Genomic DNA, 24244 nt, shown 5'->3' with positions numbered 1-24244 from the left:
TAGCCAGGAACGTTTTTATATTCACAATTTATTTATTTATTTATGTCAAAATGAGCATGGGCATATAATGATGCGTTTGATTCCCCCCATTATTTCAAATCTTTGCTCTTTCTCCTGTAGATCTTCAAGATTTTTATTGTCATTAATTACCAGTATTACTATAGCAGCCAGAAGCCTCCGACTTAGTGCCCAGTGCGTCGGGCAGCATTGTACAAAGAGGTGTTAAAAACCAGCCCTTGCTCCAAAGTGACAGCAAATGAAATCACGAGGGTACAGAAGTCCCTGTGGGGTCCTTGTCGATGTAGCCAGGCAGAGACCCAGGGAACACGCAGCGTGCTGATGAGTGTGATGTGGTTTCTTCACTTTTGGGCAGGCTCTGGAGGTACGAAGAATCGGATCTACCGTTTGCTACAAGGGAGTGGCCACAGTGCTGAGATTGTGCTGACCCTTTTCTTCATGCCTGGTGATAAACCTAGTGTCAAACCCTGCTCAGTAGGATCCTGCCATCTGGGAGGTGAAAAACGTGCCCTTCCTGAGGAGTGGTGTCCTGGATTAACTCTTTCCAGGAAAATGCGACTGAAAACATGAAATGGGAAAACATTTGCAACAGCCTGCATGAACCTGATGTGTAGCTCTGCTGCCTCGTCCCTGTTGCACCAGGGTACAGCAACAGGCCAGAAGAAGCTACGGAGAGGTTGTTACAGGATCCGGCAGGAGAAACAGAACAATACCACAGATAACACAGCCTCGGTGGCACACCTCCTTCAAAGAGGCAGAGGTAGCTTAGGCCATCGCTCAGTGGGACAACCTGCTCAGCCTGGCTGAGTCCAGGGGAGGATGCTCTGGCTCTCGGGAGGCCGCACAGAGGTGAAAAGGAGCCTGGCTGTTCGCACACCCTTCCCCCAGCCACCCAAGAGACAATCGTCCATGTGTGTGCCAAGCTTTACATCCCAGATATACAAATAACGCAGAATTATTCTCCTGAGAGGTGACGGTGGCTTAGCCCACCCTTCTGGTTCCTGGATGAGAAGTTCATCCAGATGATCATTTCCAACCTGAATGACTCCATGATTGCACAGTGGTCACCCTGTTAGCTTCCTAATTTCTCTTCACCCCCAGAGCAGTACTGCTGCGAACAGGGCAGCTAGGTGGCAAACCCCTCAGCTTTCAAGCCTCCAGGGAGAGGAGCCCTCCCTGCCAGGGATCTTTTCAGTCAGGGCAGATGAGATCACGCTCAACAAGAGACCCCTGTGCTGTCTGGTAGGAAACGCAGCACTGATCCTCATGAAGGCTCAGACTGGAGAAAAACTCCTGCAGCACTCACACAACGCAGAAGAAAATCAGAAAATTACCCCACATCAGGAAAACATTACAAACATCAACATCTCCTCTTGGGATTTCCCTGAGTCTCTGTTCCCTTCACCTTTACTCTCCATGGTGGCTGGTGGAGGAGGCTGGAGGATACAGGACCTGAACGAAAGCCAACCGAGTAGCCGAGGCCCTACTAACGACAGCTACTCCTGTCCTTTAAACCCACCCCCCTGGTCCCATAGCTTGTCAGCTCTTAGTGTGCCAGTGGTTGTGCTCCGATTGCAGCTCAGACAGGCCGAGCTCTGGAAATAGTTTCGTGCTGCCCAAATAATGTTGTGCTTATTAATTAAAACATCAAGGGGAAAGACAAATCTGTTTGGGCAGATGAAGGAAGACATGTCTGACCCTGACCAAACTCCCCACCTTCAGGCGCTCTCCTGTCACTCGGGAAGTGTCAGCAGCTACTTGTTCTAGATCCTTCCCCCACCTGCTGGCAGTTCTGTGGCTTAAACCTCAGCGACATGATTTGTGCAACAGCATGCCAGGCGCACGTCGCTCATCTCTAGCTTCAGGGGTCTGAGTTGCTCTGGGGAGATGCAGTACGGCCGAGGTGAATCAGGGTTCAGAACTATAAATGCTCTTTGCTCAGGACTAATCTGATACGCTTTCAAGGCATCTCGGTGCTGATGTGCCTGTTATTGCAGCCCGGGTGGTGCTAACAAACGCTCACACCCACGAGCTGGCAAGGGGCAGGCACAGATCCTGGCTTCTGCACTGGTTTAGGACTGGAGCACCCGTTCCTTTGGGGCAGGGCTGGAGGCACCCACCCGATCCCTCCACCAGAGGTATCGAGGACCAGGGCCCCGTGAATGGGTTCACCTGGCACAGCTACTGAATTCCTGCCCAGAGGAAAAAGACAAAACCCACAACAACCAGGCAGTGCCTGGGGCCCCTTCCAGCACGCTGCCCCCTCTCCAGGAGGGGACGCCCGGTGATTCACAACCTCCCCCTCGCCAAGTCCCCCAGCCTGAGGGCTTCCCGGGAGGGTTCAGCCCTCTCCCAGGGGACCCCAGCGGCCTCCGAGGAAACGAAGAACCCGTCGCAACAAAACCGGGATTCGGGGCGGACCCCCTGGCGGGCCCTCAGTTCAACACCTTCTCCGAGGAGTGTCCCAGCCTCCCCTCCTCCTGCACGGGCTGCGAGGCCACCGTGGTGGTGGTCGTGGCCGTGTGGTGGTGCCCCCCTCGTGTGGTGGTGGCCCCCAGGGCGTGCAGCTCGGCGCACTTCTCCTTGTAGTGCTGAGCGTTGCCGGCAAAGGTCTCGCAGCGGCTGGGGTTCTCCTCCTGCACCGGGCTGCCCACCGTCTCCGAGGCCGCCCCCGACGAGGCCGCTGCTCCCTCCTGGGAGTTTTGGCTAAGGTAGACGACGATGATGTCCCCCTTGAAGTTCATCACTTGCCCGCTGGAAATAAACGTGGAGTTACTGTTTCCAGTCACGTTGCCTGGGGAGGGAGCGGGGGAGAAAAGAAGACAGGCGTGATTAATATTTTCTCTCGTGAGGCGGGTGCTTAGCATGGTGGATGTAACCCGCCGCGATGGCTTTGCTTTTTTGTTCCAGTATTTCTACCCCGTGACACAGGGATGCTCTTATCATCAACGCCTCCCACGGGGCTCCCTCATGATTTCCACCTGTGCCGCCTCGGGACACTGCCTGCCACCCTCCGGGAGCCGTGTGGAGAAGTTTTCCCTCCACACCACACTCCTGCCAGCCAGAGCAGGCAAGATAACCTCACCTCCCCATGGCCTCCGGACGCTTGAGATGCTCCCAGGCCGCCTCCACGCAGAGTTTGTGAGGAAACAGCTATCATTTCTCATTCCTAGATGTCTTTTAGAGCCCCAGGCATCACACTGCTTTTCCCCCCCTCGGTAAGCAATCACTCCTGTGGTGCGGGCCAGGCAGCAGGTTTATGGAATAAATCCTAAATGGCTTAATGTCAGGCCTTGCAGAATGACACCGAGCTTATACGATTATCTTTATTGTCCCATCTCCGGCCCTCACCCAGTGCCCTCGTGGATTTAACGGGATATATGCTGGCTACGGGGAAGGCAGAGTCTATAATACAGCAGCCTAACAGGGTTACGGCTTTGGTAAGTCTGCCTGCGGCTAGAGGCTTCTCAGCATAAATCCAATCTTCCTCTCATTCAGGACTGGGTCACAGGACCAGGCTCTGGGAATTAATAAACTTCCCTTGGAGTGGAAAGCAAATAACTGAGAACAAAGTTTCAACACCAAACCAACAAGCTTCCCTGAAATTAAACAGCAGTAACCAAAACAACCAAATAAATCACCCTCGTAGCTCACGAACACTTCTCTTCAGATTTTTTTATCCCGCTGAGCTTCGCTTAACCACGACCTGCAGACTGACCATGCCCCTCGCAGACGTTTTGTGCTCTCCTCAACACTCGAGACGTTCACAGTTTGGCTGCAGCTGAGCGTGGCCCAGCCTGGAGAAAAGCTCTGAGCTGAGCCACCACACTGCTAGCTCCCTGCCACCTTTCCAAGGTCTTCTGGTTAACGTGAGGTGTTGGTAAGCGTGCTTGCTGCAGAGACTTCTCCCTGCCTGCGTTCGGGTTGTTTGCTGTCAGCCCGGCCCTGTTAGGCACCACGGGAGGACAGAAGTAACTGCTTGCTTTCCTACGGATTGCCTGCGACTCAAAAAAAGGCCCTGCAAAAGTCCACCAGTGCTTGGTACGAGATTAAGAGTCTGGAAATATCAGTGATGGACTAAAAGAAAAAAAAAAAGGATAAACACATTTAAACTGTTTAGTTGAACGTAGCTAGCAATTCTTCACTGCTTCCTGTTTATGCTGAAACAAAAGTAAATGTGAAGGACAGAAGCACAGAAAATGGACCCAGGAGCTTCCTGGATTGCACTAAGAAACGTGCTTCCAACCTGAGAAGTGTAAGGGACACCGTCAGAGGGTAAGTGAAGGCAGACTTCTCTGCAGCATTTCAGCCTTTTGATCTCTTCCTACTACCCGATGATATTAATTACAATGACAGGTTAATTTCTGTGGTAATTATTCACTAGGAACTGGAACGATGTAGGCAAGTAATTTCCTCAGAGCCATCTAATGGCATCTGGGTGGTAGGAGCTGGTTGTCGCAGCTGAACCAGGCTGGTATGGGCCCTGGAAGTGAAAGTCTCCACAAAACCATCCCTAGTGTCCTGTCACATGAATCTTCAACCACTCGTGTCTGGTGCTGAAGCCCTACATGAGACGTGAGGTGGCTGTGATCCACATCCTGACTGCTGCATCTTCTGACTGCCTCCAGGGAGATGTAGGGTGCTGCTGGAAGGCTTCCCCCAATTGCTGTCCACAACCCCGTAATGGCACCTGGCCAGAGGTTCACTTTGGCCCTCTCAGGTCGTTTCACAGGAGGGGCAGAGTTTGAAATTTCTGTTGTCCTTCTGAATGCTAAGGAACCAAAACCAAAACTTCATGGAATTACCCCTGGCATTTTTCTTCCCATTTCTTCACCCACCCACCCACTTTCAGGCAGTTCTGTCTTAGCACAACTGCGTGCAAAGCCCGGTGGCTACAGCTGCTTTGAGAAGCTTCAACAGAAAGTTATTTTGCACATTTATTCTATCTGGGCACCTCACAGGGCCCAGCAAAACGACTGATGCTGCTACAACTCCACACACAGCCCCAGATGTGAGCTGGGGCGCTTCAGTGAGGAAGCTCCGACTGCTAGGCCCTGTCCCCCTCCTCATGCAACCAGGCCACAGCCACTCCACAGGCTGCAAAATCCTCTGCCAGCAAGGCACCTCGGCTCCCCATCAACCAAACCCAAGCTCTCCTACTGCCCACTGCTCGGTCAGCGCCTCCCCAGCCACGCCGAGGTTACGGTGAATTGGGAGCTGGATCTGTGCTGAGGTGACAGCAGATGGCACTGCAGCATGTACGTACATACCCAAAGGCACAGATGCAGTTAAAATCACGCAGAAAGAACTGTGCTGTCGAGCTAAGATGGCACTTGCCAGCATCTCACTTACATCCAAACTCTCCTGCTTGCCTTAATGTTTCTTAATATTTTCTCTTCCTCTTCTCGAGAGATTTAGAAAGAAAAGCAGTACTTCTGCAGGGCCAGATAAGACTTGACTTTCAGTATTACCTCAGAGTCACCTTCCACAAAAATAAAATCCGTCTGCTCTTCTCTACTGTGAAGTTTTCTACAGATCAGGGAGCGAAACTGTTTTTAGATTTCAGGAAACTGAAGCAGTAGAAAGAGTATCTGCTCTTAGAAAGATCAAGGCTGCACGCTTTCAGGTTCTCGCACAGCTTGCATGCTTAGAAGGGAAGGGCCCTCCAAATGTCACTTGTGGGTCTTCAAAGTGTCACTTCTGGGCTTTGGCAGACTGACAAGAAGGTCTGCGTAAGAAGCCCTAAGGCATGGTGTGGTTTTAAAGAAGAGCAATCGCTTACGACTGCCGTGTGTGTTACGGGAATACTCAGATGCCCCAGTCAAAGCTAAGGTCCCATCGCGCCCGGCAGCACACAGATACAAAAGCGGAGCATCTGTCTTTAAGAGGCTATAACCTAAAATGACTAATAACACATGACACGAAGATTGCAGACTTTTATACTGAAAGGCCTGAGGGAGGAAGGTTTTATCCAGAAAATGCTCACAACTTCCCTTCTGCTGGTTTTGCTTCAGTGATTCTTCTCCCTGCTTTCGTTTGACTATTTTGCAATATTCACTCGATTTGTAAATTAGTAGCCTAGTAAGCTCTGACATCAGTGTTTCAGAGCTGTTTTGGGGACAAAGTGCTTGCATGTGAAGAAACAAATGTATCTGTGAAATTATTCTTATGTGAATGTTTATATATTAGCGAATTAAAACAAAGAGAAAGAGCTAAAGGCAAAAAATTGATGATGGTCTCTCAGACCCAACCCTGGCCACCAGGTAACAGCTCCAGCTGGAATTTTACTGATGGCCACGTGATTGTAACTGGGCTTCAACTTAACAGCCAGGACAAAGATGCACGTGCAGGCTGATGGATGGAAAAACACCCATCCAGGTTACTTGTCCCTTCTCAGCTCAGCCTCTCAGGTTTTCTGTCATACAAACGCCTGCCACAGCACAGATTACGGAGTTACAGGACTGGCTGGCTTCTGCAGCCACATCAGAAGCTCTCCTAGATCAGCCCCTCTGGGTGATACCAAGCTAGCACAGAGAACAACCCTATACAGCTGCGTACAGGTCGAGCCTAGTGGACTCACCAGATGCTGGAGGGAGGTCTGAAGTGCTGCTGTTTGTCCCTGAAGTGCTTCTGCTCGTGTTCTGGTGCTTCGTGCTGGTACCGTCAGAAGATGCATCTTCCACACCATGGTCACTTGCTAGAGTGCTCTGACCAGCAGAGAGAAAATTCAAGCCACAGGTGCACTGTGCATAGGATCCAGTTTCTGGGGAGGCGGAGGCGCTGTCAACTGCAGCACAGCAGGGTTTGCTCCACTTTCTGGGAGAATCCCGGTACAAAACGCCACACCTTACACAGATCTTCTCTGAGTCATGGTTCGTTGCAAAACGATCTGTGTCTTTGCTGTCTATTTCCTTTGGGCAGCTGTGGGCATGCTGGTAAGGCTTCTGAAGGTACTTGTCCATGGCAGCGTGCGCACCGTCTGCATTGCAGAAGGAGTCAGAGCCCTGAGAGACGGAGACGTCCTCACTGCTCCCCACCCCCGAAAAGCACTGGTTCAAGCTATCGTTCTCCCCGATCTCCACCGGCTCTGAAAACGACGACACAGTTTTACTGTCAGGCCGACTCAGCAGAGATAAATAATCAGCAGCATGGAGGTCTTTATCTGTATATTCATCTTCTGTGGGAACAGGCGGGAAATGGTCGTGATCGCTCTCCGTCACCACAGAAAGCTGCTGGAGGTTCCCCCCGGCCTCGTAGGGCGCCGTGCTGGGGCTGCTGTGAGTGCACAAGGTGTGAGCACCGGCACAGGATGAGATCCCGGGGGCAGGACAGGCAGCAGGGCCCAGGAGACGCGTGTCTTCAGAGCCCTGGGGCACAGCGGCGATTGGTATGTTCACAGCAACGTGCGCATCTCTGGGGGGCTCCTGAAAGACACAGAAAAGAAAAACATGTTTAATAAATAAACTGGCAGGAGGTTGTTTTCTGAGCAAAGAAGGAATAGGCAACGTCTTCGTGTTTCCATGGCATGGAGCTGGCGGGGCTGAGCAGCACTGATGCATCTGATTCTTGAGAAGTGCAATTCTGTTCTGCTGTAAAACTGTGCCTGGCTGGGCTCTACCACTACTCAGAAAAAATCTGGGGACAATAACATTAAATGGTGGGAGAAGGCTGTTCCTAGCTTTTAAGGATCACAGAATCATCTAGGTTGGAAAAGGCTTTCAAGAACATCGAGTCCAACCATCAACCAGTCGTCAAGAGGGCACTTGAGGGTAAATAAACCTAGAAGTTGCTAGACTCTGCTGTTCCTTGTGGACCATCAATAAGCCCTACCTAACCCAACTGCTTATAAGGTTTATAACCCCCCTGAACAATCTCTGCCTTTCTTGGTCTGTGGAGGCCTCTCTGGGAACAGAATCTTTATTATCAGATAAAAAAAAAAATATCACACAGACACAAGGCTGCTTTAACCTGGAAAAGGCTAAGACAACAAATGCAAAAGCCCATGACGTTACTTTCCAGCTATGCTCCACATTAAGCTGTGTTTTTGGTTGGAGGTCCACAAAAAAAAGGCTTGGGAAACACTTCAAGGGTTCCCTTCGGTTCCTGCCAGTCATGCTGTAATGATGGGTATTTGGGATCCGCTACCTTTCATTTCGAGCATCTGTTTGCTTCTTCCAGGATGGAGGAGAGAGAGTCAATGCCGCCAGCCACTAATTGCTGTTGATTCACTCCTCTGTCCTGGGGGACCTAACCAGCTGCCAATGCAGGGCGTTACATGAACAGCTATGAGAAAAAAAAGAGGAACTGCCTGCTCAAAATGTTGTTGTTGTTGTTTTCTTGGTAGCAATAGGATTTGAGCGTTGCCACAACTAAGCTAGACAGAGTTCCTAGACTGGCAGGTGGGGACAGCACGCGCCTGGGACCCAGGGAACCTCAGTCCAATCCCCAGTGTGGATCAGGCAGTGCATAAACCTGTGAACAAGGATTTCTGCATGTGCTAGAACAAAAGGGACTCATGGCCATTTTCTTTAGCTGATGGCTGTGTGCTTAGTGCTCTGCATGTCTGGCATTCTTGGCACTGCCTCAGATCCAGGTTTCTCTTTCACGAGGACCCAGGTATGTAAAAAGGTGCAAACACAGCTGAGGTATTTCTGCTCTTAGGATTTAGAAAGGCTCTCTCCTAGGTAGAGTCTCAGGTGTTCAGTAACTCGTGGGCTCACGTTCAACCTTCTCCTCTCATAAACATTCAGTCTTCAAAGAGACTGTTGCCGCTGTTAAAGCTGGCTGAAACCAGACAGCAGGTTCAGAAGCTATTTGAGCGTGGTGATTTCATAAGCCTCACATTTACAGAAAACCAGACTAAAAAAGCCAAAGCTGTGAGTGGTTTTTGAGGAACTTAAAACATTTTTTTCTAGCCAAACATTATCATGGACTCTGGATTAAGGAGGAGTGTCAGGAATGTCAGGAGTGTCAGAAAGCCATAAAACAGAGAGAAAATTTTCATGTCCCTGACTTTACCTTTGTTCCTTTTATTTGGCTGCACACTTCATTAGCCCAATTCTGTAGATCTGCTGTAGGGAAAAGAAAAGAGTAGCTGTAAATTAGAGCAGGCGCTGGAGCTAGCCACAGACCTAAACACCCACAGTCACTCACTTACGATCCATAATATTACATTAAATAAAAACCAGCAAGGCTGTTGTTTTTACTGACTGTTCAAGTGTCCCAGCATCAGTCTAGCTGAGGATTCATTGTAACTGGAACAGAGAGATATTTCTGTGGAATAAATGTTTCCAAGCTCCTAAAATAGACTACGGTTAAGCTGTGTTCCACATCAAATGGGGTTTCTTTCCTGGTCATATGTCAGCACGCTATGACTAGCCTGATACCGACCCGCTTGCAACTGCACAGTCTATTTCAAGAGAAGTCACATGGATGGCCCAAAGACCATTCCCAGAAAGGAGCGAGGAGACTGGAGAGAGGAGGGTAAGCCACTGAAACCACGGGACAGCCGACTGGAATACAGCGTATTCCACTTAATCAAGATGTATTTAATTGAGAAACTCACTTTATCAGAGTATCTCCCAAGGAAAAGCTTCAAGTCCAATAATACTTTACAGCAGGGACTGCTGCTTAATAGAGTGAGTGACTCTTCTTGTTTTCTGTTCATGCTTTCAGGAGACTTTGCAGGGCTCAGGTCTCGTGTACACTTTAGGCTGGTGCTGGTTTTGTATGTCTGAAGATAGATCAGCTACGTAGCCACTGCCACTTCCCAGCAATGACTCTGTTCCTCTGAAGTGAGGTCTGCACATTTACCATCAGTCCCCAGGCAGGCAGAGCTTCTTCTCTGGGGCTCTAATTAGCAGGAGCTACCACGTGAAGGCAATGAAGGACTGCCGCTGCAGAGCAGCAGGGTGATAGGAATCTCAAATAAAGAGCATTCCCCCCAACCTGCTCTGCATCGCAAGTATTTGGTTTGCAGGGAGAGTCACCATTTCCTCCAGCCCATCCCAGGAATTCCAGATTTAGCAAAACCCATGTTTAGTGTGGCAGAGGCAGCCTATTTCTAAAATATGGGTTGAAAAATACTTTACAAGAGAGGATTGCTGTCTTCCCTTCCACTGCTCCCAAAACATTTCATGAATTGCTGGGGTTTGGGAAAGGAGGTGAAGGGAAAAACACAGCAGGAAAAGCTTTCCATGGGAAAGAGGGGAGAAAAATAAAGAGAACAGTAAGCATTTGTCCTTCATTGTGAAGGCAGAGGGCTTAACACAGAGCTAAGTAACAGTTAGAGATACTTCTGTCATATTCATAATATATTCAATGCCCTAGTCTTATCCAGAATGTCTTTGCCAGAATTTTTTAATTTTTCTGTTGTTATTATTTGCTCTATTCCTTCTAGTATTTCTGCAGTGTCTCATCAGAGCTTTGTCCCTCAGATAAAACTATTGCCTCCGTTATGGTTCGAAACAAACATCAGTTCTGAAATCCGTATTTTAACCCACCCAGATGCGGGTTTCAGGGGAGGAAGGGAAGTGGGGAGAAGGAGACGGGAGGTGGTGAAGGCCCCGTGAGTCCCTCCCTGACCACAGGCTCTGCCGTGCCAGGCAGCGCGGGGGAGCCCTGCTGGTACAAAAAGACCCAGCACCACCCTCCGTCACCCACATCGTGCCCCAGTGGCAATGGTTACCTGTGAAACCAGAGCACAAAGAGCCACGTGGCTGTCACATTCATACACACCAGCTACCATGTACCTGTCAGCTTTTTTCCCTTATTCTTGTAGTACACGATGAAGATGACAATGCCAATTAGGGCCACAAAAAACAAGATGACAATCAAGACGTACAGAATCTTGTTTGTTCCTGCAGAATATAAGAAAGACAGCACCATCAGCACGCAGCGTGTTCTCAGCAGTAGGACAATCCTTACTCATTCACTTATTTTTCCACACAAGGGGGATTTTTTTCTTCCTAATTGATTTTTCTGTTTCTGCAATAATGACCACGGCTCTAGCACCCACATAGCTCTGTGACAAGCAGCCTCACCAGAGGTACCTGGTACAGAGCCATCTCAGTAAAAGCTGAGCATCTGCAAGAGGTGTGAGGCAGACATCCTCCTTTGAGTGTCTCCCTGAAGTCTGCCAGCAGCCCTGAGCTGCGCTTGCTCTGCCTCAAGATAAGGGGGAAATGCAGATCAAATCCTGCCTTCATCTCAGATCATGAAGGATCACTGCATGGCAGCCAGACAGCCTCTCTGGTACCATATCCTCACTGGAGAGAGAAAAGGGCTAGAAGGGAGAGCTACGTTCATTTGAGACTGTGTCCACTGCTATAAAATACGTGTGGGGAGAAGCTGGTGGCCTTTGAACAGGAGACATGCATATGGAAACTGGCAGGCTGAAAAATGAAAGCAGGAAACGTGATGGATGTCAGGGGTATAACAGCAGCGCTGCTCTCCACGCAGTTTCAGGGAGAGGTGCAAAGCACTGCTTAGTACTGGACATCTGGTCGAGAGCTGCTGGGCTTAAACTAATCTTTAAAAGCAAGATTTTCCAAGAGAAAGAGAGACCAATCTTGCTCTACAGCTGCTTCTCCTAGAGTCAAGTACAACAGGAATACAGTTAAGCCAGCCAAAAACCCTTGTAAATACATCCTTTTCCCCAGGTACTTGGTAATGAATGATTTCCATGAGACACATACCGTCTTCTGGTTGCTCAGATATCTTCCGTTCTGCACACACTGCATCTGACTTATCAGTCCCAGGGACTACTTCTGCCATCCCCAGAGCTGTACAGCTGAAAAGGAAAGACAAAGAGGTTAGAATCCCAAAGAGGGAGCTCATCGGGGCTCCTACACCTCTGCAGAGTGGTACTTTCTGCTGTAAAGTACTCCTGCATTTCTCCATCCTTAAGAAGCTCAGGTACCTTCTTTATGCTCAGCTACACCAGCTCAGCTGTTGTTACTGCTCTCTCTTGTTCCCCCCAGGGAGCAAGACTCGAGCTCCAACACAAGAAAACCCTTACCACTGCACAACCAACCAAGATGCTCTGAGCACTCCTCAGACAAGCGGACACCCCCCCCCGAAAAGCGTGCTCGCTCAAGCATCTCACTGCCTTGTGGCTATCACAGGCCTTTTGCACGACAAAGAGACTTACTTGGTCCAGGCTTTACACTCATCCGTGGATGAAGCAACCTTTGAGAAGTAGCCTCTGGGACATGGCATACACTTTGTGTCCTTGTCTTGTTGCACTGCGAGTAGCAAAGGAAGAAAAAACATTACAGCTGAGCTTCTCTGAGTTCCTCTCAGGCCAGGGGAAGGTGACGATGCTCCCCCACCCTCCCACTTCACTCCCCCTTCCCAAAAGCTTCCCCGAGGAGGGGATCTAAAATGATGTTGGAGCAGCACTGACAGTCACACGTAAGCAGAAAAAAGTGCTCAGGTGAGACCAGCACATTCCTCTGCACGATCAGAATAAGAAATGACCAGGAGCCATTTGCAGTGACTGTGAAGTAACACGCAGCTCTTACATCCTTCCACTGCCACCAACTTCCCCATGCCGATGCTACGCCACAGGCAGCGACACGAACTGGTGTTGTCACTTCTTTGAAGCCACTGTACACACAACGCTGGATAAGGGTTTGCTAGATTGGAGGGAAAACACCACCACTGTGCTCTTGGCAGGCCCATTCAGCATTTCGTCCTCTATTGCCCCATTGTGTGCTGCTTTTTGGTGTTCCTTGTGCTTGGTACAAATGTTCCCAGTGTTCATGACAACTCAGAACTTCACTGTCCCTATTTTCCACCCACAAAACACCAGCATTTTGATCTCAGTTGGAGACCTAGTACTAAATTCAGTGCCTGCAATAAATCTTTGCATTACAAGTTGTAACAAAGAACACTTGCGCTGTCTGAAAGGTGTTTATCGCTTTTAACTCATAACATTATAGAATGGCAAACCAAAACCATTTGGCAAAAACTGATTTCGAATCTGACCTCAGCAACAATCCGCAGTGAACCACTTCTCCGAATCGTGGAGCAACGCACAAAGCGGTGATTCATAGACCAGCACCTCAGCAAACATTACAAATACACCGAAGACCTTGTGATTATTGCCGTGCACATGTGAAAGCTTGTAAATGTCACCTGATCCAAGATGTTTTTTTAAACTACAGAGACAGAAGCCCTCAAAATACAAATAGTCCTAGAGAGTTACATGCAGCAGCAATGATTTGAGGGTCTAGAGTACCTGCTCTTTAACACCACAACCCACATGATGCTGGCCTTATTCTGTAGGCCTGAGCTGGACATTTTACTGTCGTACATCCTCTCTGTATCTTACCAGGGTGCCCAATTCCAAATCCTGGAGCACATATGGTATTGCGCTGACAGCAGTCACAGTCCTCATTCCAGTGGTAACCCGTGGTGCAGGCACACTGCCGCTGGAATGTGCTGTTTCCCGGGTTCACTTCCTTCAAGGCTTTCCCTAGAGGAGAAAGCAAACAGGGGTAAATATCTCTCCGATAACAGGCCTCGTGTCTATGAGCCTCCTGTTCTACCTATTTGCTTTGCTTGAAGGCCAGATGCGAAACCATTCAGGTTAAAGGAAAAGCTATCTTGGGGGACCCCTGATTAGCGTTAGGCACCTCACTGATTGGGCTCCTGAGCAATGCTTTTCCTTGTTGCTCCCGTAGAACATAAAGAGAGGGAGTGCAGTGTGCTGGGCAAAAGGACAGCCTCTAAGACCCAGCTCACAGGGAGTGAACAGCCCCAGTAAAGATAATCATATCAGCAGCACGGAGACTATGGTTATGGTGTTTGGCAGGGCACAGAACCAAAACTTCCTGGTGTCTGGGGACCTCCCTGGCCACCAGGTTCTCATGCCACCTCCATTGCCATGCACCTGAACAAGGCATCTGCCCTAAACCCACTTGCTCATCTTCGTGCTTCACTAATTTGGATTAAAAGGTCTTCCCATGTGAGCAGCTCACCTTGATCGCATATTTTATGTAGCAAGCATTTGTCCTCTTCGTTCCAGACGTCCATGTACTCGTTTGGGCCACACGGCTGACACACGCTGTCCGAAGTGGCAGTGCATTTAGCAGACATGTACTTCCCTGCGAGCAAGAGAAGGACAGGCAGGTCACCCGCAAGTTGCACACCAGCTGCCTGAGAAGCACGGGGAAAATAACGAGCCGGGCTAATGCTGCTGTACTACAGGGACCACCACTTCTTCCTCTCCCCCATTCGTTTCCTCAGTTAGAGGGCTGAAACATCTTGTGAAGCTTATGGCACGGGAGCAGTCCTAGCTACACGCGCGAGAAGGGAGCTGCTTTCCATCTCCTGCAGTGGTTAAATGCTATTCCAGCACAACAGCTGCTGGGACTTTTGCTGAGGTCAGCAGGACCACTCCTGCACTACAAGACACTCATGGGCCTGAGATCATGCATTTGCAAGGCTGTGTGCAAACAGATTTGCAGAGTCACAAGAACAAGCTGCCCTACTGACCCCCAGAGCTGTTTCTAGGGAACTTTTTCCTTCACCAGGGAAGCGCAGCCCGGTGCTCACGTACCTGGCTCACACTTGGTGCAGCACCGTCCGAAGGACTCATAGTGTTGTTCGCTGTCACACAGCAGAGTGCTCTGCAGGGACAACTGCAGAGAAAAAGGAGAAAGAGGACATGAGACCCAGCACACGCAGAAAGCTTCAGCCCTGCCTTATCACAGTGCCGGCAGGCAGAAGGCAAACTTCTCTTCAGTGCAGCATTTTGGATGGCAGTAAAAGCATTACTCAACGTTTGTTTTTATTATTTGTATTATTATATTTTTATTATTTTTATTACTCAACATGTAAGACTTCAAAGGCGCTTTGTAGACAGACTAAGACTACGTACGTGATCCTGTACACACAGGGACTTGCAGCGCAGCCAGGCGATAAACAAATAGCACAGTCCTGCAATTTGTCATGAACTTCTGGCCCGCTGTATAATCTGTTCTTACAGTGCTCTATTATTCGAAACCCTTGACTTCAAAACAGTTGTAAAGAAAATTGTGTTGACATACTTCCCCAGTCTCTTCTACATACACGACCTCAGATCAAGACCTAGGCTGCTGTCAGCTTTAAAACACAGCATCTGGCTAACAGGTAAAGGGAATGATTTACACCCTTGGAAAATAAGTTCCCATCTTCCCACTGGGATACATAACACCCCCGGCGAGCACCACAAAACGTTGGACCTTATTTCTGCAGCTTTTTATGGTTCCCACCACACCCTGCAGAGGTGAACTTGCTTCACGGAGGCAGCCACCCGCAGAGCCATCCTCTTCTAAAGCTGGGAGGGGTCCTTGTGACTTGAAGACGACCAAAGAGGCTGACGTTTTTCTTTAAAACGCCGCCTCCTGGCTTGGAGCTTGGGCCATTTTTGCCTCGCTATTTCCTTGTCCCTGTCTTTGCACTTACTAGCAGTGTCTTGTCTGCGAGGAGGTGACGCATTTTTCGGAACAAAGGCTGCGCTTCGTGTTTGCACAGCGCCTCACACAAAGGGTCACCAGCAGCACGGCTACAATCCCAACCATAAGGTAAATAAGCGCATACACTGCCACAGGCTTTTCTGCTGGCTTATTCCTGACACCTTGCTCGTCTTCCTGAATATCAGGACAACAACCAGTGCTGGCACAGCAGTAAATGTAATACCAGGAGTGTGTTTTTGGTGCCGTGCTTCAGCTGCCGTGCGCTGGCCAGGTTGGAGCTGAGCCCACACTGTGGTACCCAGCAGCAGGAAGGGCTGGAGGGACTGACTCCTATCCCCGGCCGTCTGCACTGGCAGCAAAAGCGACCAGACCAGGACGGGACCAGTCACTTGCTTTTTATAACAGCCCGCTCTTTTCTTCCTCGTTCGCCCCAGTTCGAAGGTTCCTCTTTAGAAGAAAAGACTAAGAAAATGACTGGAGTGTCACAGAAGGGCACATCGTCCTTTTTAAGGAAGGATATGCAAATCTGCTGAACAACTTCCCGCTCAAGGGCCTGGAATGATTTCCGAAAACCAAGGCTCGGCCTGAACACAGCAAGCACCCCCCTGCGCTGAGGCTCGGGGAGCAGGAGCAGGCTGGCTGCTCAGCTACCTTTAGGAAATCGATCCAGCACACAGAGGGCTCTTGTTGCAAAATCCTCCCAGCTGCGTAAATCCTCGCTCTGTGTCAATAAGTATTCTCTTCGGCGGCTGTGTCCTTCCCCTTTCGGGACAAGCCAATGCGTTTTCCAAGCCTCGATACTCCCTCCTTTGGTTGACGCTCGGCGAGACAAAGGCAAAGCTATCGGTGCCCACGTGCTAGCTCACTCCCTCCTCCTGAAGGAGAGGGATTTGGGCCAGGTATTTTTTGACCTGCTGAGCGTGAGAGCTGGGTGTGGGGAGGACGGGAAGGTGAAAGAACAGAATCGTGGTGTTTTCTCAGGGGGGCAGCAGCCGTGGCGAGCTGGGGGCCTCTGGTCAGCACGAAGCACGTGCGCTGCCAGCAGTGAGGCCCCGCAGCGGCAACGCCTCCCCAGCCGCAGCGCCGGGCTGAGATGGGGAAGTGCAATTCATGTCACGGAGGAGGAACTCGCACCCAGGGGCCGGACGGCTTCACAAAGGTGACAGGAAACGAGTGGCGAAGCAGGAAAGAGAAGCAAGTCTCGAGCTCGCCCTGTAACCCCTAGGGCATCCTTCCTCTCCTTGGCGCTTGCCCGTAAGCAGGAGTGATTTTGACATCTCCAAGTTCATCTCCTGGTGACAGAAAAGTTGTCAACCTCGCCTGAAGTAACAAGACAGATCAAAAAGACACAGCCTGGTCATTCCTCTAAGGCTCACTGTTGGTAGTTTTGCATTAAATACCAGCAGTGTGTGTGAATGAGTGTTCCAGTGAGGCCTGGGCATCCTGTGTCCATTTCATTCGTCACTTAAAACATGTGCGAAGCACATGTGTGCTCCTCTTCCTAAGAAAAGGCAGCTCTCCTGTTTAATTGGTCCTGGGCAGCCGGCCACGGCCTTGCTGGAGCAGGAGGACCGGGCCAGATGACCTCCCGAGGTCCCTTCCCACCTCAGGCATTCCCTGATTCGGTGATTTATATTTCCTCAAAACACGAATTATCCAAGAGGGGGAGAATCCGGGGGACGAAGACAAACATCCTCTGGGCTCGGCGGATTGCCACGGGGCCGGCTGGATAAAGCACGCCTACACCTCCTCACCTACAGGCACAGGAGCAGCGTCGACGGCTTCTTTGGAAAAACAGGCCTGCTCCTGTCCAGGTCTGCAGGCGGGCCGTGCTTCGGTGTCAGGCAGCTGCAGGCAGCCCTCTCAGCCTCTTTTTATTTTTCTTTTTTCCAAATTTCTTGCACAAGGACGCTAAGCAAGAGCGTGCTTGTAGGGTGGGAGACCTCCCGTGAGTCACAGCTCCGAAGCACCGCGGCGTTACTCAGCCCCTGAAAGCACGCAGGTGCTGCTGAAGGGGGAAGCAGCAGCACTCAGAGTCCTGTCCCCGGGCTTAAGGAAATTATTTATTCTCAGCGCTGTTGGGCAATCGGGTGACAGCAGAAGCTGTGTGTCATCGATGCTAAAATTACTTTCTCGCTCAGATGAATATTCAGACCCACATTTCAGAGAAGATAGAGTTGCACGGGCCTCTTTCCTTTAACAGAAAAAATCTGGAAGAGCAAGCTCGGGGATTTCCACGGTCTTTTTCCCATGTCACTTGGGAGCAAGAACCTGAGGCCCCAGTGGGGCTGCTCGTTAGCGATAATCTGACTTGTGCAAAAGCTGAGACGTCAAGGGACACGTCAAGGGGTAGCTAGCACAAGATGACACCTTCGTGCTCGGTGGAGTTGTTTCTGGAGAGCGTTCAAGCCACCCGTCAGCATTTCCCTGAGCAAAGCACATTTTTTCTGCATTTAGGACCCAAAGCACCTTTGGGAGAACGAACCACGGCACGTCCCGCCTCGCACACCTCTTGCTCTTTGAGCTCTGGGGCCTGAATTTACTCACACTGCTTGCTTTTGAGATCCTCGGCCATGCCTGCTGCAGAAGTGTGATATTTCCATGGCTCCTTGGGCTTTATTTCTGAGCCCAAGGACCTGGCTCTAGCATGGCTCTGCTCCACGTGGCTGGCATTTCCAGGCGCCCTGCTGGGGCACCTAGCAGTAACGCTCACAGTACACAGCTCTTGATGTTTTTACAACTGCAAGCTGCTAAGGGGGGAGAGGAATTTTATACTAAAAAGGCTTGATCGTGATCACAGGGACACCGAATGCAACAGCTCCTTCACGGCCAGGCTTCGCTGCCGACGCAAACTGGAGCAGGACAGCCCGCAAGTCGCGGCCGCACAGTGCCAGTTATTCGCCTGCAGGTCTAAAAATCCAAAGCAAAAGTCTCAGCTTGTGAATGAAATGCTTTGGGTGATGTCAACTTTCCAGTGACCAGGAAAACCACATCACAGAACTACCACCACGTGGTCAAATACAGCCGGGAAATGGCAGCGGCTGAAAACTAAATATTATTTCGCTCTTAAAAATAAGGTCCTTGAAACCCTGCTAGGGCCTGAAGGAACACGAAGAACAACACTGATAACACGAAGATTGATAGAAAACCACGACTCGCAAGCAGAAAGTGTCCAGACGGGGGTAAAATCCCCATCCTGGCTATTCCCACTGCCCACCCCGTCGTAACGCGTGGCGAGGAGCAAACACCTGAGCGGCCGGTGCTGCCTGGACGAGGGGAAGGTCCGTGCCTCACTGCCAAACCCCAGGGAGCTATTTCTAGCAGGCAGGCGACGTGAAGGAGAAGTGCCTCGCTGACCACGCCGGCAGCGGGGGCACAGCAGGCAGGAACCTCAGGTGCATCAGGTGGGAGGTGAGGGAGGCGATGGGCAGTGGGGATGGAGCAGCCGGCGAGGATTGTGGCCTTCTGCGGGCTGACAGCTCGCCATCACATGCTCAGCCCCTGGCAGAGTCATCCCGAGCAGCGTGCAGAAGGGCAGACCTCTTGTATTCACCGGCTGCTCAGCAGCATCCACGTTATTATTCGCGACTCATTGGGAATGGACTGAAGAAATCAAACCCGAAAGCCAACCAAACCAAAATGTTTAGCAAAGAGCCCGTTTTACTACGCGTGGTATTGCAGGGAAGAGCTTTTCTCTTCCTGTGAGGGCAGACTGAAGCAGGCATCTCGCTGTTCTTGCGAGCAGGCAATGAAAAGCTAGAGAGGACACGGTGCTCGCAAAGGCAGAACTACGCGGTGTGGCAAAATAACAGGCCCAAAATAGATCCCCATGCACGCTACGTAAGCAATTTTGAGGACTTCATATGAACCTAGCAGCACATTTTCCCAATCTGCCTTCCAGATTAATGCCTTGCCTAACAAAACTTCACGGTATTTTTTTTTCCATACAAGATTTTTTTTTTCCCCTTTTCCCTCCATTTCGACCACTGGCTAAATATATTCTGCACCGATCTGCAGTCACAAATGTTGTTCTTTGTCATTCTTGAGCAGCCCCTATATACTTCTTTTTCTTTTGGAGTAACCACAGAGTGGTGAGGGTGAATGACCTCATTTTTTTTTTTGTTCCTTCTTCATTTTTTTTTATTTCTACCCCTCCTCGGCTACTTGGCTCTCGCAGGGTGGATTGAACCGGCCAGCTCGGCTCTCTGACCGCAGGCGAGCGCGCCACGCGGGGATGCGGCGGGGAAGGGGCATGGGGCCAGGGGCTGTGCTCGGCCAAAATTTGTGAGGAGGCCAGAGGGGACCTGGAGAAAGAGGACGAGGGCTGGGAGATGCTGCCTGCACGGTGGCAGCCCGCTGGGGGGACGGATCTGCCCCCTTCCCAGCAGACCTCCCCGTGACTTTGGTGGGAAGGGGAGAGGGCTCTAAGCCGCGGTGATTAATGGCTCTTCAGCTGTATTTGCAGCCCTGACATCCTAAGCACTATGCAAACAGCAGGGAAAGCCAAGCCCTGGGCCCGGAGAGCTCACGCCCTGAGAAGACAAACAGAAAGGCAACCAAGGGAAGCGCTGCGAGGAGCCGCTGAGGCTGGTGCACAGGCATGGGGCAAGGAGCAGGATGCCCCGGGGTCCCTGGGGGGCTCCTGCTGCCCATGCTGACACCACACCACAGATCCTACTCCCTGGAGCAGTGGCACAGGGACGAGGTGACACGTGAGCAACACACCAAGGCGCTGGCACCCCCCTGGAGGTGAAGCATCACAGACAGCGCTGTGGCAGAGCAGGCACGAGGGCAGACTGCCTGCTCGGGGTGCCGAGGCTCGCTCCTGCAGCCCACCCTGCAAGCCGGTGCCGTGCCGGTCCCAGAAGAGCCCTCCTTCCACCGCATGAACTTTGGGCCGCGTTGAGAGAAGAGCAAGTCATAAAACGGGGCACGTCCTTGCAGGCAGGCTATCGCGCCACGCTAGACCGCGGCCTACCCGAGTCCAGAGTGCAACCTGGTTAAACAGCACCGGGATTTTTTTATCTGGCTTCCGTAACGCACAAATATTTGCCTTTGCGCTTCCCGTCGGCACTGCCGAGCCGCTCTCGGAGCAGCTGCTTCGCTGGGTTTCCATCGCAAGGAAGGGGCAGCCTGCTCAAGGAGCACGGGGCACGGCCCATGGGGCCGCCTTTGGTGCCTCTGCCTGACCTGTGCCGCCTCATTTCCCCGCAGCACAGCCAGAGGAAAGCCCTGTGCCGTGGGCGAGCACGCCGCAGATGGCAGGCTGATAAGCTCTGAGTTCGGCTGGCCTGTGGATCGTGGCGAAGGCCCGTGCTGGGCCTCGCTGTGGGAAAGTAGAAATTGCCTCAGGAAGATGATGTTAACGCGAAAAGAGAAGCGACAACGGTTTCTTAAGTGGTGAATCGGTTCGGTTTGACACACACGGCGTTTACTCCCTTTATACGCGGTGCTGTGAAGCGTTATTTCAGATTTTCACATGAGCCAGGGGGAACCTGCAACGCAGCGAGAAGCCTGCCAGTTTCCCGCGCAGGGCCCGTTCCTGCAAGGGCATTGTGATAAGTAAAGTAATTGAATGGCAATAGCTGTTAAAATTATGCTGTTAACGCCAGAATAAATCCAGGGCTTTAGGCTAGATATGATATCATAAATTTTGCTCTACTGGGTGACTCCTTTGGCTCTGACAAGGGCAGGAACACGGGACTGGGAAAGCCTATGATCTGACACAGCACGGACACCTCTTTGCTCTGCTTTTCTTTCTCACCATAAATACTGTGCATTTTAGGAAGTTAAAAGATAATCTACACATTAGGCAAAAAATGGCAAGATCATGAAGAATTCTGGATGCTTTTAGTGAGCAAACTTTCAAGTAGATATTATGGAGTAGTGGAAGAATCCGTCCTGCTGCCATACAAGAGAAGAATCCTTGACATTACACCAGGTAACTGAGCTACTGCATATTTGCAAATGCACGTTCCCACAGGCTTTAGCACCCATCTGACAGAAACCATGCCCTTCATCCATCTGAAGCAAGGAACGGGACGTGAATCTTCTGTACAAAGAAGCTGAGCAGATCACATTTGCTTTTGGATCTCAGAAAGCAAAATACCGCGTCCTCTGACAGCTGCCTGGGACGACTCACTTGGAAAGATCATCTTGAGGCTGAAGCACAAGACAAGGAGGGCTGAGCTTTGCTCCCAGTAGTTCTGCTCCATGCTTGGTATGTGACCTACAGCAAGTCACGAATTCTCTGTTCCTGCTTCCTCTTTGGTGAACATGATGACGATGATAATGCCTATTCTCAGCAGCGTTGTGAGTACCTACTAACTTACATTCGCAAGTGTTTCTCATTCCTCACAGGAAATACATTGCACATACTGCTGGCCTACCACCACCCCACCACACTGTTGACCCTAACACCAAGTGCATCAGGCAAATGTCAGCCCTGCCACGCTTATTCTCATAGCTTGATCCATCAGAAAAGTCCACCCATGAGGGGATGACAAAAGGCACTGTTCAAATCAGTCAGCCAAAGGAGAACCTGAAAGGCTGCCTGGGAACAGCGTCTACCCAGGCCTGCCTTGCGTCCTCCTGCTTGACTTTCAGGACTGTGGCAGAGAAGCTATCAGATCAGCTAGATCTTTGACAATATACAGCTTTTCCTACATAAACTTGGCTACAGCTTTACTATTTTGTACTGCTGCTTGTCTAAAACATTGGCACTGGGAAGCTGTACCCTACGCAACCCCCAGCAGACTCAGAACTAAGCACGTGCTGAAAGACTTTACACATCAGTCCCAAACAAATACACATTCCCCGTTCTGCATCTTCTGAAGGGCTACGAATTGAAAGACAAGAAATAATGAGGGGTAACTACTGGCTCCTACACCAAGGTACCTGAAATGGTGAGATGTAAAGCATGGAAATCTGAATTTGTAAGGTTTGGTCAAGAGGAGCAGGTTTCAGGCAATTCCAGCACAACTACCCCAAACCCAAATAGTTCCAAAAAGAAGTAAATGCCATGGCTAATGATCACCAGGTCTGCTTGCCATGCTGCACTGAACACAGTCCTGGACACCAGCACAGAAAACAGGTAGATACAGAAGCTGCTGCGGGACAGGACAAAGCGCCTGAAAGCTGTGATGCAAAAGTGACTTGTGAAACATGCAGGCTCGTTCGTACACATATGGAGGACACCTGGAAAGCAGCAATTTCGGAGAAGCCTAAGGAGTGAGGGCGGACAGAAAGAAACATATATTTTGGCGGGGAAAAAAGGCCTGTGCGGTTTCAGGCAACATATTTAGGAACAGGGATCCAGAGGGAAGGCTCTCAGGACTGTGTGGTCAGACATTAAATTGAAAGCTGCAGACAGCAGAGCCTTTTTTTTTCTCCCTTAATCTTTTTTTTTTTCCTTGAAGCTGCACCTTGCTCTCAAGGGACGCTGACACGGCCCGTGCAACAGCACCAAGTTTAAGGTGGCACTTAAAATGACACTTGCGCCTAATCAAGAATAATGAGACGGATAGAAACGGTAGAAAGAAATACAAACGGCAGCGAGGCTGCCAAACATTTGATTAATGTCATCAATCGTGTAATGAAGCCTTTGCAGCATGGGCTTAGCAGAAGAGCAGCCAGCACGCAGGGCTCAGCGGGCAGCAGGAGGGGCTCGGTGGGCACAAGGGGGGCCAAACCCGGTGCCATCTCTCCCCTCGAAGCACAAGAGCCACGCAGCACCTCCAAAGCTCACAGGGCCATCGCTTTTTGGCTCCTGGGCCACCCCAAGGGGCAGGCACCCAGCGGGTCCCCGTCCTCCAGCCACGGGGCTCCCACGGCGGCTGCGGGTGCTGGGGACAGGCGAGGCGCCCCGGCTGCAGCCGCCGGCTAGGGTGGAGCCCGCCTTGTTTTATTTTTTATTTATTTATTTATTCTAAACTATCCGCGCAAATTATACCCCTCGGCAACCCCGCTGCTGGCTTCTCACACCCCGCCGGCTCCCCGGAGCCGAGAGCCGAGCCGGGTGGCCAAGGGGGGGGAGCAAGCAAAGGGGGGAGCCGAGCCGGGAGCGGGGGAAAGGGAGCATGAGGAGAGAGAGATCCCCTCCTTACCTGCTGCTGTCCCGCGGCGGCCAGGCAGAGCAGCGCCAGCCAGCCCGGGGGGCCCGGCATGGCTGCGGGGCCCGGCCCGGCCCGGCCCGGCTCTGGGGCCGCGCTAGCGCCGGGCAGCCGAGCCCCAGCGCCCCGGCGGCGGGGCCAGGCGCATCGGGCGGCTTCACTTCTCCTTCTGCCGCTCCTTCCTCTCAGCTACGCCAGGGGAGAAGAGAGAAGGAGAAGAAGGAGAAGGAGAAGAAAAAAAAAAAAAAAAAAAAAGAGCCTGCCTGTAGTTCCCACAGCATTTCCTCAGACTTGACATGCAGGTTTTGTTGGGTTTTGTTTTTTTTTTTTTTCTTTTTCTTCTTTGATTTGTTGGTATGTGGTGTTTTTTTTTTTTTTTTTTCCTTCTTCTCGTCCCTCCCTTTCCTTTCTCCACCCCCTTTTAGTCACCATACCCACGTCCCTCCTCCTGCCTCTGGGCACAGCTCTGCCTGTCCCGCTCCGCAGGGCTCCCACCTGCCTCCCACCACAGCTCGGGGATGTGGCCTCCCCAAAATCCGCTGCCACCCAGCCATCGCCTGCTCCTTCACACCACTTAGAGCTGTTCCCTCATGCTATCTGAAGACATCTGGGGGCTCAGCGAGCCTCCAACAGCCTCCAGCTTCCCTCAAC

At 51.0% G+C, this 24244-nt stretch overlaps 1 protein-coding gene across 2 annotated transcripts; it reads right to left on the bottom strand.

The window, feature by feature from the left end:
- TNFRSF11A (TNF receptor superfamily member 11a) lies at positions 1-23977 on the bottom strand. Of its 2 annotated transcripts, none has more exons than XM_068670898.1 (10): positions 23588-23977; positions 14585-14666; positions 14004-14129; positions 13355-13498; positions 12170-12263; positions 11715-11809; positions 10770-10877; positions 9037-9086; positions 6599-7442; positions 1-2812 (listed from the first exon to the last, which is right to left on the bottom strand). In XM_068670898.1, the coding sequence occupies exons 1-10, from the start codon at positions 23645-23647 to the stop codon at positions 2454-2456; spliced, it is 1962 nt and encodes a 653-aa protein (XP_068526999.1). In that variant the 5' UTR covers positions 23648-23977; the 3' UTR covers positions 1-2453. The 2 variants fall into 2 exon arrangements, with proteins under 2 accessions (XP_068526999.1, XP_068526998.1); XM_068670897.1 differs by having other exon boundaries at positions 9037-9089; positions 23588-23975.
- Between the last annotated feature and the right edge of the window lie 267 nt (positions 23978-24244).

Source organism: Anas acuta, chromosome 2, assembly GCF_963932015.1.
Source record: "Anas acuta chromosome 2, bAnaAcu1.1, whole genome shotgun sequence".
Taxonomy (NCBI): domain Eukaryota; kingdom Metazoa; phylum Chordata; class Aves; order Anseriformes; family Anatidae; genus Anas; species Anas acuta.
This window is presented reverse-complemented; position numbering and strand designations above follow the sequence as displayed.